At 44.9% G+C, this 13,152-nt stretch overlaps 2 protein-coding genes across 2 annotated transcripts; one reads left to right on the forward strand and one right to left on the reverse strand.

Annotated features, from left to right (window-relative positions):
• On the forward strand, positions 1-2,813 carry LOC100832227 (pentatricopeptide repeat-containing protein At3g62890). The gene has a single exon (XM_003563995.4). It carries the CDS (start codon positions 311-313, stop codon positions 2,108-2,110), a length of 1,800 nt encoding a protein of 599 aa, XP_003564043.1. The 5' UTR covers positions 1-310; the 3' UTR covers positions 2,111-2,813.
• LOC100832845 (protein BOBBER 1) lies at positions 2,730-5,601 on the reverse strand. The gene is made up of 6 exons (XM_003563997.4): positions 4,962-5,601; positions 3,820-3,992; positions 3,624-3,672; positions 3,351-3,517; positions 3,047-3,130; positions 2,730-2,967 (listed from the first exon to the last, which is right to left on the reverse strand). Exons 1-6 carry the CDS (start codon positions 5,446-5,448, stop codon positions 2,929-2,931), a joined length of 999 nt encoding a protein of 332 aa, XP_003564045.1. The 5' UTR covers positions 5,449-5,601; the 3' UTR covers positions 2,730-2,928.
• Positions 5,602-13,152: the final 7,551 nt, after the last annotated feature.

Genomic DNA, 13,152 nt, shown 5'->3' on the forward strand with positions numbered 1-13,152 from the left:
TACCTCAAACACAAATTGTCAGACGATGACGATGATCTGCTCTGTACAGGCATACATAACTTTCATTGTTTCAAAAAGAAAATGCATACATATCTTTGACCACACTTTACAAGTGTACATATCATGTCAAGATGATTACACCTAGAAAAATGTAGTCCGGAAATCACAACGTTTTGAAGCGGGTGAAGCGCGAATGCAACCGTTTCACTTCTGGAATTATCGACTAGATACTTCTTGAGAGTCAGGCAGCCGCGACCTTATCACACCGGAAACTGGAGTTCCTCCCTCCTCCTTCATCCGAGTTCCGGCCATGTCCGCTCCCAGCGTGACCCCAATCCCCATCACTACCATCTCCGAGCTTAAGCAGCACCACTCGCAACTCGTCCGCCTCGGCCTCGCCTCCCGCCCTGAGCACGTACGCCGCCTCCTGGCCTTCCTCGCGCGCGACCCAGCCGGCGTCCCCTACGCCGCGCGCCTCCTCGCGCATCACCCGGACCCGCACCCGGCCCTCTTCAACCCGCTCTTCGCCTCCCTCCCGCCACACCACGCCGCGGCCTTCCTCGCCCTCATGCTCTCCCTGCCCCTGCACCCCGACCACTTTACCTTGCCGCGCCTCCTGCCCGCGGCGCCGCTCCCGCTCGCCGCCCAGCTCCACGCGCTCCTCCTCAAGCTCAACTTCCACTCCCACGCTCACTCCTTCAACGCGCTCCTCGCCGCCTACCTCGCCAACGGCCGAGCGGACCTCGCCTCCCGCCTCTTCGGCAGCTGCTCCTCCCCTGGAGACCTCGACGTCGTGTCGTGGACCACCATGGTGGGCGGGTTGTGCAGGCTGGGCCTCGTGGACGACGCCCGGAAACTGTTCGACGGAATGCCTGAGAGGAATCTGATTTCCTGGAACGCGATGATCTCAGGGTATGTCAAGGCTGGGCGATTCTTGGACGCATTAGAGGTGTTTGACCAAATGCGGGCACTGGGAATAGAGGGGAATGGGTTCGTTGCAGCGAGCGCGGTGGTGGCTTGCACAGGGGCTGGCGTACTGGCCCGGGGGAGGGAGGTGCACCGGTGGGTGGAGCAGAGCGGGATAACGATGGATGAGAAGCTGGCGACTGCAGTGGTTGACATGTACTGCAAGTGTGGGTCTGTCGAGGAGGCATGGCACGTTTTCAAGGTGCTGCCAACAAAGGGACTCACGTCGTGGAACTGTATGATCGGTGGGCTAGCGGTCCATGGGAGGTGCAAGGATGCAATTGAGCTGTTCCACGAAATGGAGAGGGAGGATGTAGCACCGGATGATGTCACGCTTGTCAATGTGCTCACCGCTTGCGCTCACACCGGCATGGTCAGCGACGGTCACAACTATTTCAACTACATCGTGCAGAGATATGGCATTGAGCCCAAGATGGAGCATTACGGCTGCATGGTCGACCTGTTTGGGAGGGCAGGGCTACTCGATGAAGCCAAGAAGGTGATCGATGATATGCCAATGGAGCCAGACATTGGTGTCCTTGGAGCACTCTTCGGAGCATGCAAGATTCACAGGGACCTTGATTTAGGCGAGGCAATTGGATGGCGTGTCATCGAGTTGGATCCCCAGAACAGTGGACGGTATGTGCTGCTGGCAAACCTCCTTGCCAGCGCTGGCCAGTGGGTGGACGTGGCCAAAGTACGTCGATTGATGGACGAACGGAACGTGAGCAAGGAGGCAGGGCGTTCTGTGATCGAAATCGATGGCGAGGTCTGCGAGTTCCAGTGCGGGAGCCTGTGCCATGCCCAGGAGAAGGAGATATTCGCTGCAGTCAAGGATATGATGAGGAAGATCAGGCTAGAGGGTTACATGCCTGACACAAGCGACGTCCTGCACGACATCACGGAGGAAGAGAAAGAGGTGCCACTACAGTACCACAGCGAGAAGCTGGCCATAGCCTTTGGGCTGCTGCGCACGAGACCTGGTGACACGGTGCGCATCACAAAGAACCTGCGAGTTTGTCGAGACTGCCACGAGGCGACCAAGTTTATATCTCGCGTGTTCGAGCGTGAGATTGTTGTGAGGGACAGGAACCGGTTCCATCATTTCAAAGACGGGACTTGTTCGTGTCGAGATTATTGGTGAGTAGAACAGATATAAACCAGCTTAGTGAAGTACTCACTCCATTCCATATCCGTTGAAAAAAATGTTCTTACTGCGAATTACTCCTCCACGTATTGACTTGTACGATAGCAAAGCACAAAAAGAACGTCGCGAGGAGGCAGTATGTGGAGGGCTCGCTCGAGGCACTCTGCGGACCCGGCAACCTAGAGGAGAAATAGGCAACAGTTTGAAGGGAATGACCGTCGTTGACAGACGGATTCGCTAAAAAGACATCCAAGCTCATGGCTGGAAGAAGAGCACGAGTTTTTCAAGTCATCCAGGAATGACAGGAACGAGAGCCCCGAGCATCTAGATGGGCTGTGCTCAGATAAAAGCGGATAGATCCAATGTTACTCGTGGAGAGAACCGGAGAAGGCAACAATGAGACTGCGCCTGGCGGGCAGATCCCAAGCCTCCAGCTACAGGACCCGTCTAACCACACACTGCGAAGACTTGAGAACCCATCAATCCACTACGTGTCATCAGAAGACCCTCGGACGACGCAGCGTAGAGCCGCCCAAATCAAAACACCAAGCATATGTAATGCGTCTTTCTGCACTACAGGATGGATAGAAGTAGTCACAAAGTGCACTGACAGAGATAGACGAAGTGCTCAGTCACTAGCAAGCATCAGATTACCAACAAACCCCACAAATTCAACGAATTCCAGCAGCTCATTCGTTCATGGAAGAAAACAAAGTTCACTGCAAAAACTGTGCTGCAAATATGCTTGGTGGGAGACAGACAGGGTACTAAATTTCTCCATTCAACACTTTCCAATCCACTGTTGGATCGAATCATCAAGCTATTTTCGCCCTTGAGAAGTCCATTTCCGGGTGCTGCAATGAAAAAGCTCAATCGGTTACTACACCACTGGAAAGTTACCAGATGCATACAGTAGGATGAACAGTAACATACCTCAGACATGAATTTCTTGAGGATTTCTTGCTTCTGCATTTCATCACTTGTTGGGAGACCCATCTGCTTCTGTCGCTGGTCAAACTATGAAGTGCAGAGATAAAATTAGACCACAGGTGGTATCGGTTTTGTAGGGTTGGGATAAATTTTAATACTCCCTCCGTCCCATATTAAGTGACAAAAATTTGTCCAAATATGGATGTATCTATGCCTAGAAAACGTCTAGATACATGTAATAGAAAGTCACTTAATATGGGACAGAGGAAGTATGTGGTTTACAAATTAGGTTTTACATATCTCTTACCATCATCTTCTCCACAGTTTGTCTAGTCTCAGGATCCAAATCAGAAAGTTTGCTGTTCTCTGGTTCCACCCGCTGGGTATCGACTTCAGGATCACCTTTTATCACAGATTTCCACCATTCCATTTGATTATGCTTTGTCAGCAATATAGACAATGATTTTCCATCCTCTGAAGATATCATCACAAGGAAATGATATTTTCATCAGCAAGGGGCTTAATGAGATATGATTTCAAGTGGGCACTTGACACAATCCAAAGGGTTTGTAATTTATACCTATGCTCCAGAAGCAGTCATCAACTTTAACTGGTTTGTGAAGCTCGCCCTGGCAAGAAAGCAAGTCATAATTACAAAACATAGCGAAAGAAGCACAGTTCAGGAACCGAAAACTTAGCCTTAAAATCTACATGATTCTTTTCAGGAAAATGTTTCACAGGAAAGAATAAATCACTGTACAGTTGATATTACTTACATCAATGATAGGAGGCTGGCCCTTCAACCCAACCTTGAGATGATTCTTCTTAATCTCACAGACAACAAACCTTGACTTTGTTCCTTCAGGAACAGGAACAGTGATATTAACCTCTGGCAACTGCTGAGTCCAAGAATACTTCTCCAGATCAAGACCATTTCCAGCATTTGGTTCTGTTCAATAAGACAAGAATGGGATGTGACACCATTAGTTGATCTCGAGGTACATGAGTGAAATGGATAACTGGAGTCTGGGGCGACTTTTTCATAGACAACTGAAATGAAATATTTTGGATATCACAAATAAGATGAGGGTAATAGCAAATCAAGAGCAATATTTTCATTGGATGTGGCATTGCACAAACCAAGTGTCAGCAATTGACATAAGTGTTTCCACATGGAGTTCAATGTAAAGTGACGAGAAATTTTTAGCATACACAGATAAATGATGATAAGTATGATTTCATCCTAACCAGGCAGACTCCAAACACAAGTGCTTTATTTTTCTACATACAATGCTGCCAATAAGTAAATGAGATTAATTCCTTAAGTGCATAGCAAAATGTCCAACAAAATCATCCTCCAATGGCAAGATGCCAAGATGCTTTACCTAGGATGGAACCACAGATTTAAATTTATCATATATAACTCCAATCCTAGTAACATCATGAACATAATGATAAAAACTATTTGTCTCAAAATATACCAAACCACAAAAAGGACAGAAAACAACTAGAGAACTGCTATAGCTTAACTAATTCTATCATTCATCTCATCAATTGAAACAGATAGATTCACCTCATTCAGGATCCTAGCTCCGTTGGAAGGAACAGACCCCAAGTAATATATCGGCCAATGCATTAAATAAATCCAAACCCGTCCTAACCTAACCAAGTGTCATTTAACCGATAATCGATTATACACACCAACTAATTACATAATGTGAAAGAAACCAACAAAGCTAGGACGCAAGTGGTGAATCATTGGTTAACCATCCTAAGATCTTATAAGCTTTAATTCAAAGTTAGCATCGCCGTACAAGATCCTAAATCCTCCGAACTAGAACTGGACATTATTAGATGTAACAAAACTAAGTATAATCATAACCTTAAAACAGAGCAGCAACGGCAGCAGTGTACTTACGTTTCCCTTTGTTCCCCTCCTCCACCACTTCGGTGCTATTATCCTTCTCCGCCGGGCTGCCAGACTCCCGCTCCTCCGTCACAACCGAGCTCCTCTCCTTCTCAGCCGCCGCGGCCGCCGCAGCCTTCGCCGCCTTCTCCTTCTCGGTCGCGGCAGCCTTCGCCGCCCTCTCCTTCTCGGCCGCCGCGGCCTTCGCCGAATCCTCTGCTTTCCTCTTCGCCTCCCTCGTCTTCCTCTCCTCCGCCTCCACCTCTGCCCTGGCCGCCGAGGCCATCGCGGTGACCTTGCTGACCGCAGAGGGATCCCGGAAGAGATCGGAGCGCCGCCGCGCGACGTCGATGGCCGCATGGAGGAAAGGGAGCGCGCCTCCCTTCCGCTCGAGCACCGCCTCCAGGACCTCCAGGTCTACGTCAACGGCCGCCGGGGCCGACGCTGCCGGCTGCTGCGACGTGGGCTCGTCCTCCTGAATGTCGGAGATGATCGCCATGGCCGGATTTCGACTTCGGGTTGGGTTTCGGTTCTTTTGGATCGGGATGGGAGGCGGCTGCAGTACGGGGACGGGAAGAAGATGAGGGTTTGGGGACGGCGGTGCCTTGGAGGCTTGGAGGCAGGCGATCTGATGAGGGGATTTCTTTTAAAGCGAGACTTCCACGGCCGCCCAGTCTGGTCTCGAAGATTCCTGGAGGGTCGACATGATTTGAATTAGCATCGGACACGGTGTCTACTTGAATTTGCATCTTTCGATCTCCAAAAGAAAGCGAGTTTGGAACTACAACGATGATGTCAACAAAGTTTTTTTTTTCGAAGAACAAAAACTGTTCGTAAAAAACGAGCGGCCATGCAACTTTTTTTTTCCGAGACATATATTAAACGAATCAAAACTTACAGAACCATCTTTAAAGTAAAAGAAGATTACACGTAAATTCTTATATGTAATTCGTTGTCTTTCTCCTACACTTGCTGGTGGCGCGCCATGAGCAAAGCTCGAGGATGCCTCTGCATCTCCGAACCACGTCGGAACCAGGAAAACGTTGTTGACTTAGCAGCCGAAAAGTCGCCGGTCGGAACCAGAAGATGCCGACGACAGTGATATGAGAAAACGATGAAGAGAGTTGGATGACCATCCCAGACGGATCCGAGAAGATCTAGCCATACTAACTCCACAATGAGTTCGCCTTGCTGATCGGAAAACAAACCAAAAATCTGAAACACGCAGACAACCTGCAAAACACAAACACAAGACCAGATCCACAACTCCAGAAGAGCAGCGATCAATTGTCCTGCACTCCTCAATGCCACCGGCAGGATCGTCGTCGACGAGGTGGACGAGGAATCGGGAAAACCTTATTCTTGCACCGCACAGTGCCACCATCACCACCATAGTGACGCCGACGGTTGACCAAACCCTAATTTATGAAAACCTACAATAGCACGAAGCATAGAGAAGGCAGGGATGTCGTTCCTTGCTGACCGGACGGGATGAGATCGATCTGGAAGCGCTGGCGGCGGCGGTCAAGGCGTGGGCGTTCTGTTTTGTATCGAGATTCAGCTTTCTTTTTGTTACGGAGTGCAATACACGTTTCTTCAATGCACAAACTATATGTCGAATTTGGAACTCAAATAAAAATTTTGTTATTTGTGAAGTTAGCAAGCGGACTACAAGCACGAATCTAACTTTCAACGTTTTGAATTAATATGGATGAAAATTGGTTGCATGACCTATAATTTTGTTTTTTAGCTATACTAAATCCTAGTTTTACATCCATATGACCTTGTTTTTAAGACTTTAATGCGGTAATTATTTTATACTTTCTTTAAATAAATGCGGTAATTATTTTATACTTTCTTTAAATATGATTTTTTTTTCTTGCAAGAACGCCATTGCCATATATTAGATCAACCAACTCTTACAAGGATCATCTTTAAAGTAAAAATAAAATAAAATTACACGCAAGTCTTTGAGGGTAAATGTCGTCGTCTTCCTCTTGCACTCGCGTTGGTACATTGTTAGCGAAGTTCAATACTACCTTTGGACGTCTGAACAGTCAGGAAGTCACCGTTAGAGCCAGAAGACGCCGGCGATAGTGCTATGAGAAACATACCACCGTCCCGAAAAAGAAAGCAACAAAGAGGGTTGGATGACCATTCCAGATCCGACCAAACAGATTTGGGAAGACATAGCGTCACTAAATCCGTGACAAAGTCGAAGCTGATCGAGCCTCCCCGATCAGAGAAGGAACCAACAAATCAAGATATACAGATTACCTGCAAAATACGAAGACAAAACTAGATTCACCACTCCAAAAAAACAACGACCAAACACCCCACACTCCTCAACGCCATGACGGGATAGATTGCCGTCGACGAGGTGGAAGAGGAGTTGAGGAAACCTTATTCTTAACCCGCACAATGCCGCCATCGCCACCATAGCGACGCTGCCGATTGATCAAAACCTTAATTTTAGTGAACAACTATAGTGCCAAGCACAGATCCAGGGTCCCCACCCCCCTCCTACCAATGGAGCAACAAGTAGAGGAGGTAGGGACCCGTCGTTGCTTGATGGTCGGCAGAGAGGAGAGATGAGATCTGGGGTTTTCTTGTGGTGGCTAGGTTATGGTCCATGTCTCCTTAGCATTGGGGTTTGCTTGTTCATGGTTTCTTTTAAATCTAAACTCACAGTTTCAACAAACTTTAATTGGTCTTGCAATATCTAGCAATACTACTACAACAGACAATTGCATTGATATTGTTTGGGACAATGAGACTCTTCTTAATTCTTCTACCAGATTGCTCTTGAAGGAGAAGAAGGAAATAACAACACACATTCTTAACCTCGGTCAATCCAAGGAAAGACCTTCCGCTGTTATGAAACTCCTAAGAGACCCGAAAATACTGACAGTCCAAAGTCGACATCAATGTATTTTTTTTTTTTGCATTATCCATTGTCACTGCACTTAGTTTTTGGTGTCGTTGCTTTGTCATCACTACAAGACCGTTTGAAAACGGTCTGCCCTTTCCACCAGAGCTGAAGACATATAGAGACAAGCGACCTCGGCGTCAATAATGAGGTTGCTGGCGATTGCGATTTGCGACAACTGCTCCTCTCTACGTAGAATTACGTACCCATGAGTGATTAATACCCAGAAGTACGGGAGATCAAGGCAGACTTCAATTCACTCGCAAGTATTGTACCTACAGTTGTATTTGATGTGATAGGAGCCAAAGATACTCTCTTTTTTTGCGAAAAGAGATTTCATGAGTTACATGTATGTATGCCGAGCCAATGAATACTAACAAGACTTCACAAGAGAGGCGTCACTCTGAGCCAACACGTGCTCAAAATAAATTGAAAATGTTTACGAGTAATTGCAGTTCGAGTAACAGCAAAAGTTGAAGACAATAACAAGTGCAACAATTTTGAGTATTGACCGGAGAGTGAAGCACGTCACATGGGAGCACAAATGGAAGCATCGGCAATTTTTTTTCTAGTAAATTGTTCAAGCACTTATTAGCACATGATATGTTGTTGCCACCTTATTGCTGCCTTGCTTATTTAGTATCTAATTTGCAGGATCAATTATGTCAGACCCTCAGGAACATGTTTCTATGGATGTTCAAACACACCAACATTTCAAGTCGCGGGTGCTGCCAATTGTTAGCTCTCCAGTGATTAGAAGGTACTTGTCACCATCATTGTCAAGATCTATGACTACAAGGCAAAGGGGGTCTCCGTCTATAAGGCAAAGGGTGTCTCCATCTACAAGACAAAGCGGTTTGAGGGGGTCTCCATCTATAAGGGAAATGGTGTCTTCATCTATAAGGCAAAGGGGTTTAAGGGGGTCTTCATCTGTAAGGCAAAGGGGGTCTCCATCTACTGTGATATCTCCAACAAGTCCACAAAATTCAGTTGAAGCTCCAGAAGGTAATTTCTCTTTAGTTTTTTATGTATATATATTCATAAATTGGGCTAGTACTTTAGTACTAATACCTTGCTGATAATATATGCTTCCTTTGTCATGATGTAGGCCCCTCAAGCAGCAATCCTAAGAAAAGAAAGCTCACTTCTGACCTATGGAAGGATGATTTCACACCTATCTATGATGATGAAGGCAGGCTTATGGAAGGTCAGTGTAATCATTGTGATGTTATCTATTCAGTTACACAGAAGTCTGGATCTAGCCAATGTCGTAGGCATTTAAAGGTTTGCAAAGAGAAAGCTCGGTATGATGAGATGATCGGTAACATGCAACCTGGTGATGCAAGGATACCGGCTCCAAAAAGGTTTAAGTATGATAAAGAACAAGCACGTCATGAACTGGTTAGAATGATTGTTTTGCATGAGTTCCCTTTTTGCATAGTTGAGTATGAGGGCTTTAGGCGATTTTTGGCAGCACTAAACCCAGCATTCAAACTCATGTCTAGAACCACAATAAAAAACGATTGCATGGCTCAATTTCATAAGCAAGGACTAGAGCTACTAGAGGTATTAAAAAATTCACCTTCCCAAGTTTCTTTTACAGCAGACCTCTGGACTTCTAACCAAGAATTGGGTTACATTTGTATCACCTGTCATTTTGTGGATAACACATGGAAACTGCAAAAGAAGATTATCAAATTTGCTTCCATTGCCACCCCACATGATGCACGCAATCTACTAAATGTTATGTTAATGACCATTCAGGATTGGGGCATAGAAGAGAAGATCTTTACCATAACATTAGATAATGCATCAGTAAACGATTTGATGGTTAGTTACGTCAAATCAAATTTGCATGGGAGGAGACTGCTGGTTGGGAATGGAGACCTATTGCATCATCGCCGTGGAGCACATGTTCTAAATCTGATTGTGCAAGAAGGTTTCAAAATTAGTTGTGGGGCTATTGACGCCATTAGGGAATGCGTAGGATACTTAAGGAGCTCGCCTCATCGGAAGCAAAGGTTTGATGATATTGTAGCACAGCTTGGGATAACATGTGAGAAGAAGATACCATTGGACGTTAGTACTAGATGGAATTCCACATATTTCATGGCAAGTATAGCAATTGAATATATATTAGCATTTGATCAATTTAGCGCTGCAAGATCCACAATTCAAGTGTGCACCCACAGTAGCTCAATGGAAAATTGCTGAAGAAATTTGCAAGTTGTTAGAGATCTTCAATGATGCTACAGTGGTACTTTTTGGTTCACTATATCCTACAATTAACACCTATTTCAATGAGATTTGGAAGGTTAAATGGATGCTGGGAAAGGAAGCTTCAAATGCAAACTCTACCATTAGATCAATGGTAAATGCAATGAAGAAAAAAATTCATGAAGTACTGGAGGCTTTCATACTTGACAATTTGTATCCCAGTAATACTTGATCCTCGGTGCAAGTACAAATTTTTGGAGTTCAACTTGAAGGATGAGTTAGAAATGGAAGGACCCAAATGTTTAGCTAACGTGAAGAGGACTTTCAGAGACATGTTCAATGCATATTCTTCTGCACATGGTGACTCAAACATTGGCAATGAGCAGCAGACACAACCATCTCCAACAAATGATCCATGGACGAGTTGGAGCAACCATATTGATGAGCAGCAGAGGCATTGCACTAAGCATAGTGAGCTAGATAGCTATCTGAAAGAGGCGCTAGTAAGTCCAAATACACCTATTGACATTCTGCAATGGTGGATGGTCAATAGGAGGAAGTATCCTACTATATCGCGTATGGCGCGAGATGTATTGGGAATTCCAGTTTCAACGGTAGCATCAAAATCCGCATTCTCCACTAGAAGTAGAGTGATAAGTGACTACCGAAGTCGGTTGAATAGTGAAACAGCGGATGCACTGATATGCCTACAGGATTGGATGCGACCATCAGGTCTCGTTTCAATAAATTATTATGCCCTTAAATAATAAAGTGTTATTTCAATAAATTAACTATTTTTCATTGTTATGTTTTCAGCTGTATCTGATCTCACAACAATACAACAAGATTTGATTGATGATGAGATTCTTGGCGTTGATCCATAGCTGCAGGTAATTACCGCGCATAATTTAGTCTAAAAGACTGCATAGGCGGAGAATTTCTGGGTAGATGATGTTAACAGATTGTTTTTGTTAATATGTGCTAATTTGCTTTTTTGTAACTGATTACATGAGCAGAAGCTGCTGCATTGATGCTATGGGGCTATGGGGCTCGATCTGTCTTAATGTGTCTTGCTGGAGCGTTGCTGTTCTAGCAGATGGAAGGGAATACAGTGCAGCCAGGCTCCTGTAGCTGTTGTGGCTGTCTCAAAGCTCCGAATTGTAACCTGCCTTGTTCTGTTTTCTTTTTTCTGTTGCTACAAACCTGAACCTGTAGGATGCTGGTTTCTATTAATAGCTATTAATTGAAATCAGAGTGGGAAACCCTTCTTTTTCAAAAAAAAAAGTTTTGGATCGATGATGGCAATTAGGCAGAGGTGAACGAACACCAATTCTCACGGGATAAACGGGCTGAAGCCAACGAGCCCAGTTATCCCAGCGGGACGACATTTCGCGGGACGCGGGCGGTAACGAACGTCCCGTTTAATCTTGCCGGTGGGACGCGGGCGGGCTGATCCCGTCCCAGCTGCATCCCCAAAGTAGTCCTACCTTCCTTGTGTGCAGGGTTATTGAACTAGTGGCGAATTGATGATAAAACGATTTTTTATCGGAGCCTGGATCTACCGGAGTTTTATTCACCATAAAATTTCGTCAAGATTCGTGCTGTCTCTAAACAGGTTCCATTGGAAGGCACTGTCCCTACCACATGTAGGTGCAGGCGCGGGACCGGTTACAGTGCATGCATAGGAAAGTAATTAATTACTTTGCACTTTGCTACTAGTTCTGACCACGACCACTACATTCATGCGAGCATTTATGGCTAGGTACTGCTAGCTCTCAAATTTTAAATATACCTCATTGAAAATCCAAGCATGAGATTGTTTCATTGATGCATCATTTAAAAAATATGTGGGTACCATTGAATTTTCATTGACAAGTCATTAAAATTTCGTTAGCACCAATTATTATTCCAATGGTCAAATATTGAACTAACATTGAAACACTAGTTTCATCGAGACACAAATATTTTCATTGACCATATATATGAAAATATGTGTGTACCATTGAACTTTCGTTCACAACTCATTGAAATTTCGTTAGCACCAATCATTATAATTTTGTTAGCACCAATCATTATTCCAATGGTCAAATATTGAACTAACATTGAAACACTAGTTTCATTGAGACACAAATATTTTCATTGACCGTATATATGAAAATTTATTGAAACACTACTGTTTCAATCGGCAAGATTTGAACTTATTCCTATATGATTGAAATTGTATAAGAAAGTCTCGCTGAGACACCAATCTTTCAATTGGCAATCCTTAGGACACTAATGTTTCAATAGTTAGATTCTATTTCAAACCTTTGTAAAACACATCATTTTCGGCTTTGTCGTTTTGAACTTGCAGCACTGTTGTTTCAATGGAAGTTTCATTTTGAATCTGCTCCAAAAATTTTGAAACTTTTTCTGTAGGCCGGAAACACCATCTCAAACCAAGCATCAAATTTTTGTCAAATTTTGAGTCCGTTTGAACCATCAAATAATTTGTACAACTATCAAAATGTGTTAGTGCAGTACTTGGCCGAGATTTTGAACTTGCTCGAAACTTTTTGAAACTTTTACTGTAGGTGGGAAACACCATCTTAGACAAACCCTCAAAATTTCACAAAATTCCGAGTTCGTTTGGACCCTCAAAAAATTTGTAGAAAAATCAAAATGTGTTAGTGTATCATTGCCTTCCCCAACCAACACCACGTGAGGTCCTGCAACCCTGCCCGCCTGCCCCTCGCTGCCGCCGGACCCACTTCTGAATATGCACAACAAAATCCACAGAACCTGAAAACAGATGCACGAATCTCGCACGAGCAAACCAACGGGCGATAAAACTCCGGTAGATCCCGGGCCCGGTAAATTAGAATTTCTGGAACTGATTTTTTTTTCTTTTTCAAGAATGCAACCCGGCGGGTGCATCATCAGATTAAGAAGGAGAAATCAGAAGGCCAGTTACAACACCGCGTAGCGGTTACAACGCCACCAAGTGGCCAAGACTAACAAAAAGAACTAAGTAGCATCCAGCAACCCACTCGCCAAGGCGGCCGCGAGCGACCGCCC

This window comes from Brachypodium distachyon, chromosome 1 (genome assembly GCF_000005505.3).
Source record: "Brachypodium distachyon strain Bd21 chromosome 1, Brachypodium_distachyon_v3.0, whole genome shotgun sequence".
Classification (NCBI taxonomy): Eukaryota; Viridiplantae; Streptophyta; class Magnoliopsida; order Poales; family Poaceae; genus Brachypodium; species Brachypodium distachyon.

Excerpts from the sequence above, each read along its gene's own strand:
- LOC100832845 (XM_003563997.4), bottom strand. The coding sequence starts at position 5,448 with ATGGCGATCATCTCCGACATTCAGGAGGACGAGCCCACGTCGCAGCAG. Across the intron at positions 3,673-3,819 it reads GCCAGCCTCCTATCATTGAT|GGCGAGCTTCACAAACCAGT; the intron begins GTAAGTAATATC and ends CTTTCTTGCCAG. Across the intron at positions 2,968-3,046 it reads TCAAGAAATTCATGTCTGAG|CACCCGGAAATGGACTTCTC; the intron begins GTATGTTACTGT and ends TTTTCATTGCAG.
- LOC100832227 (XM_003563995.4), top strand. The coding sequence starts at position 311 with ATGTCCGCTCCCAGCGTGACCCCAATCCCCATCACTACCATCTCCGAG.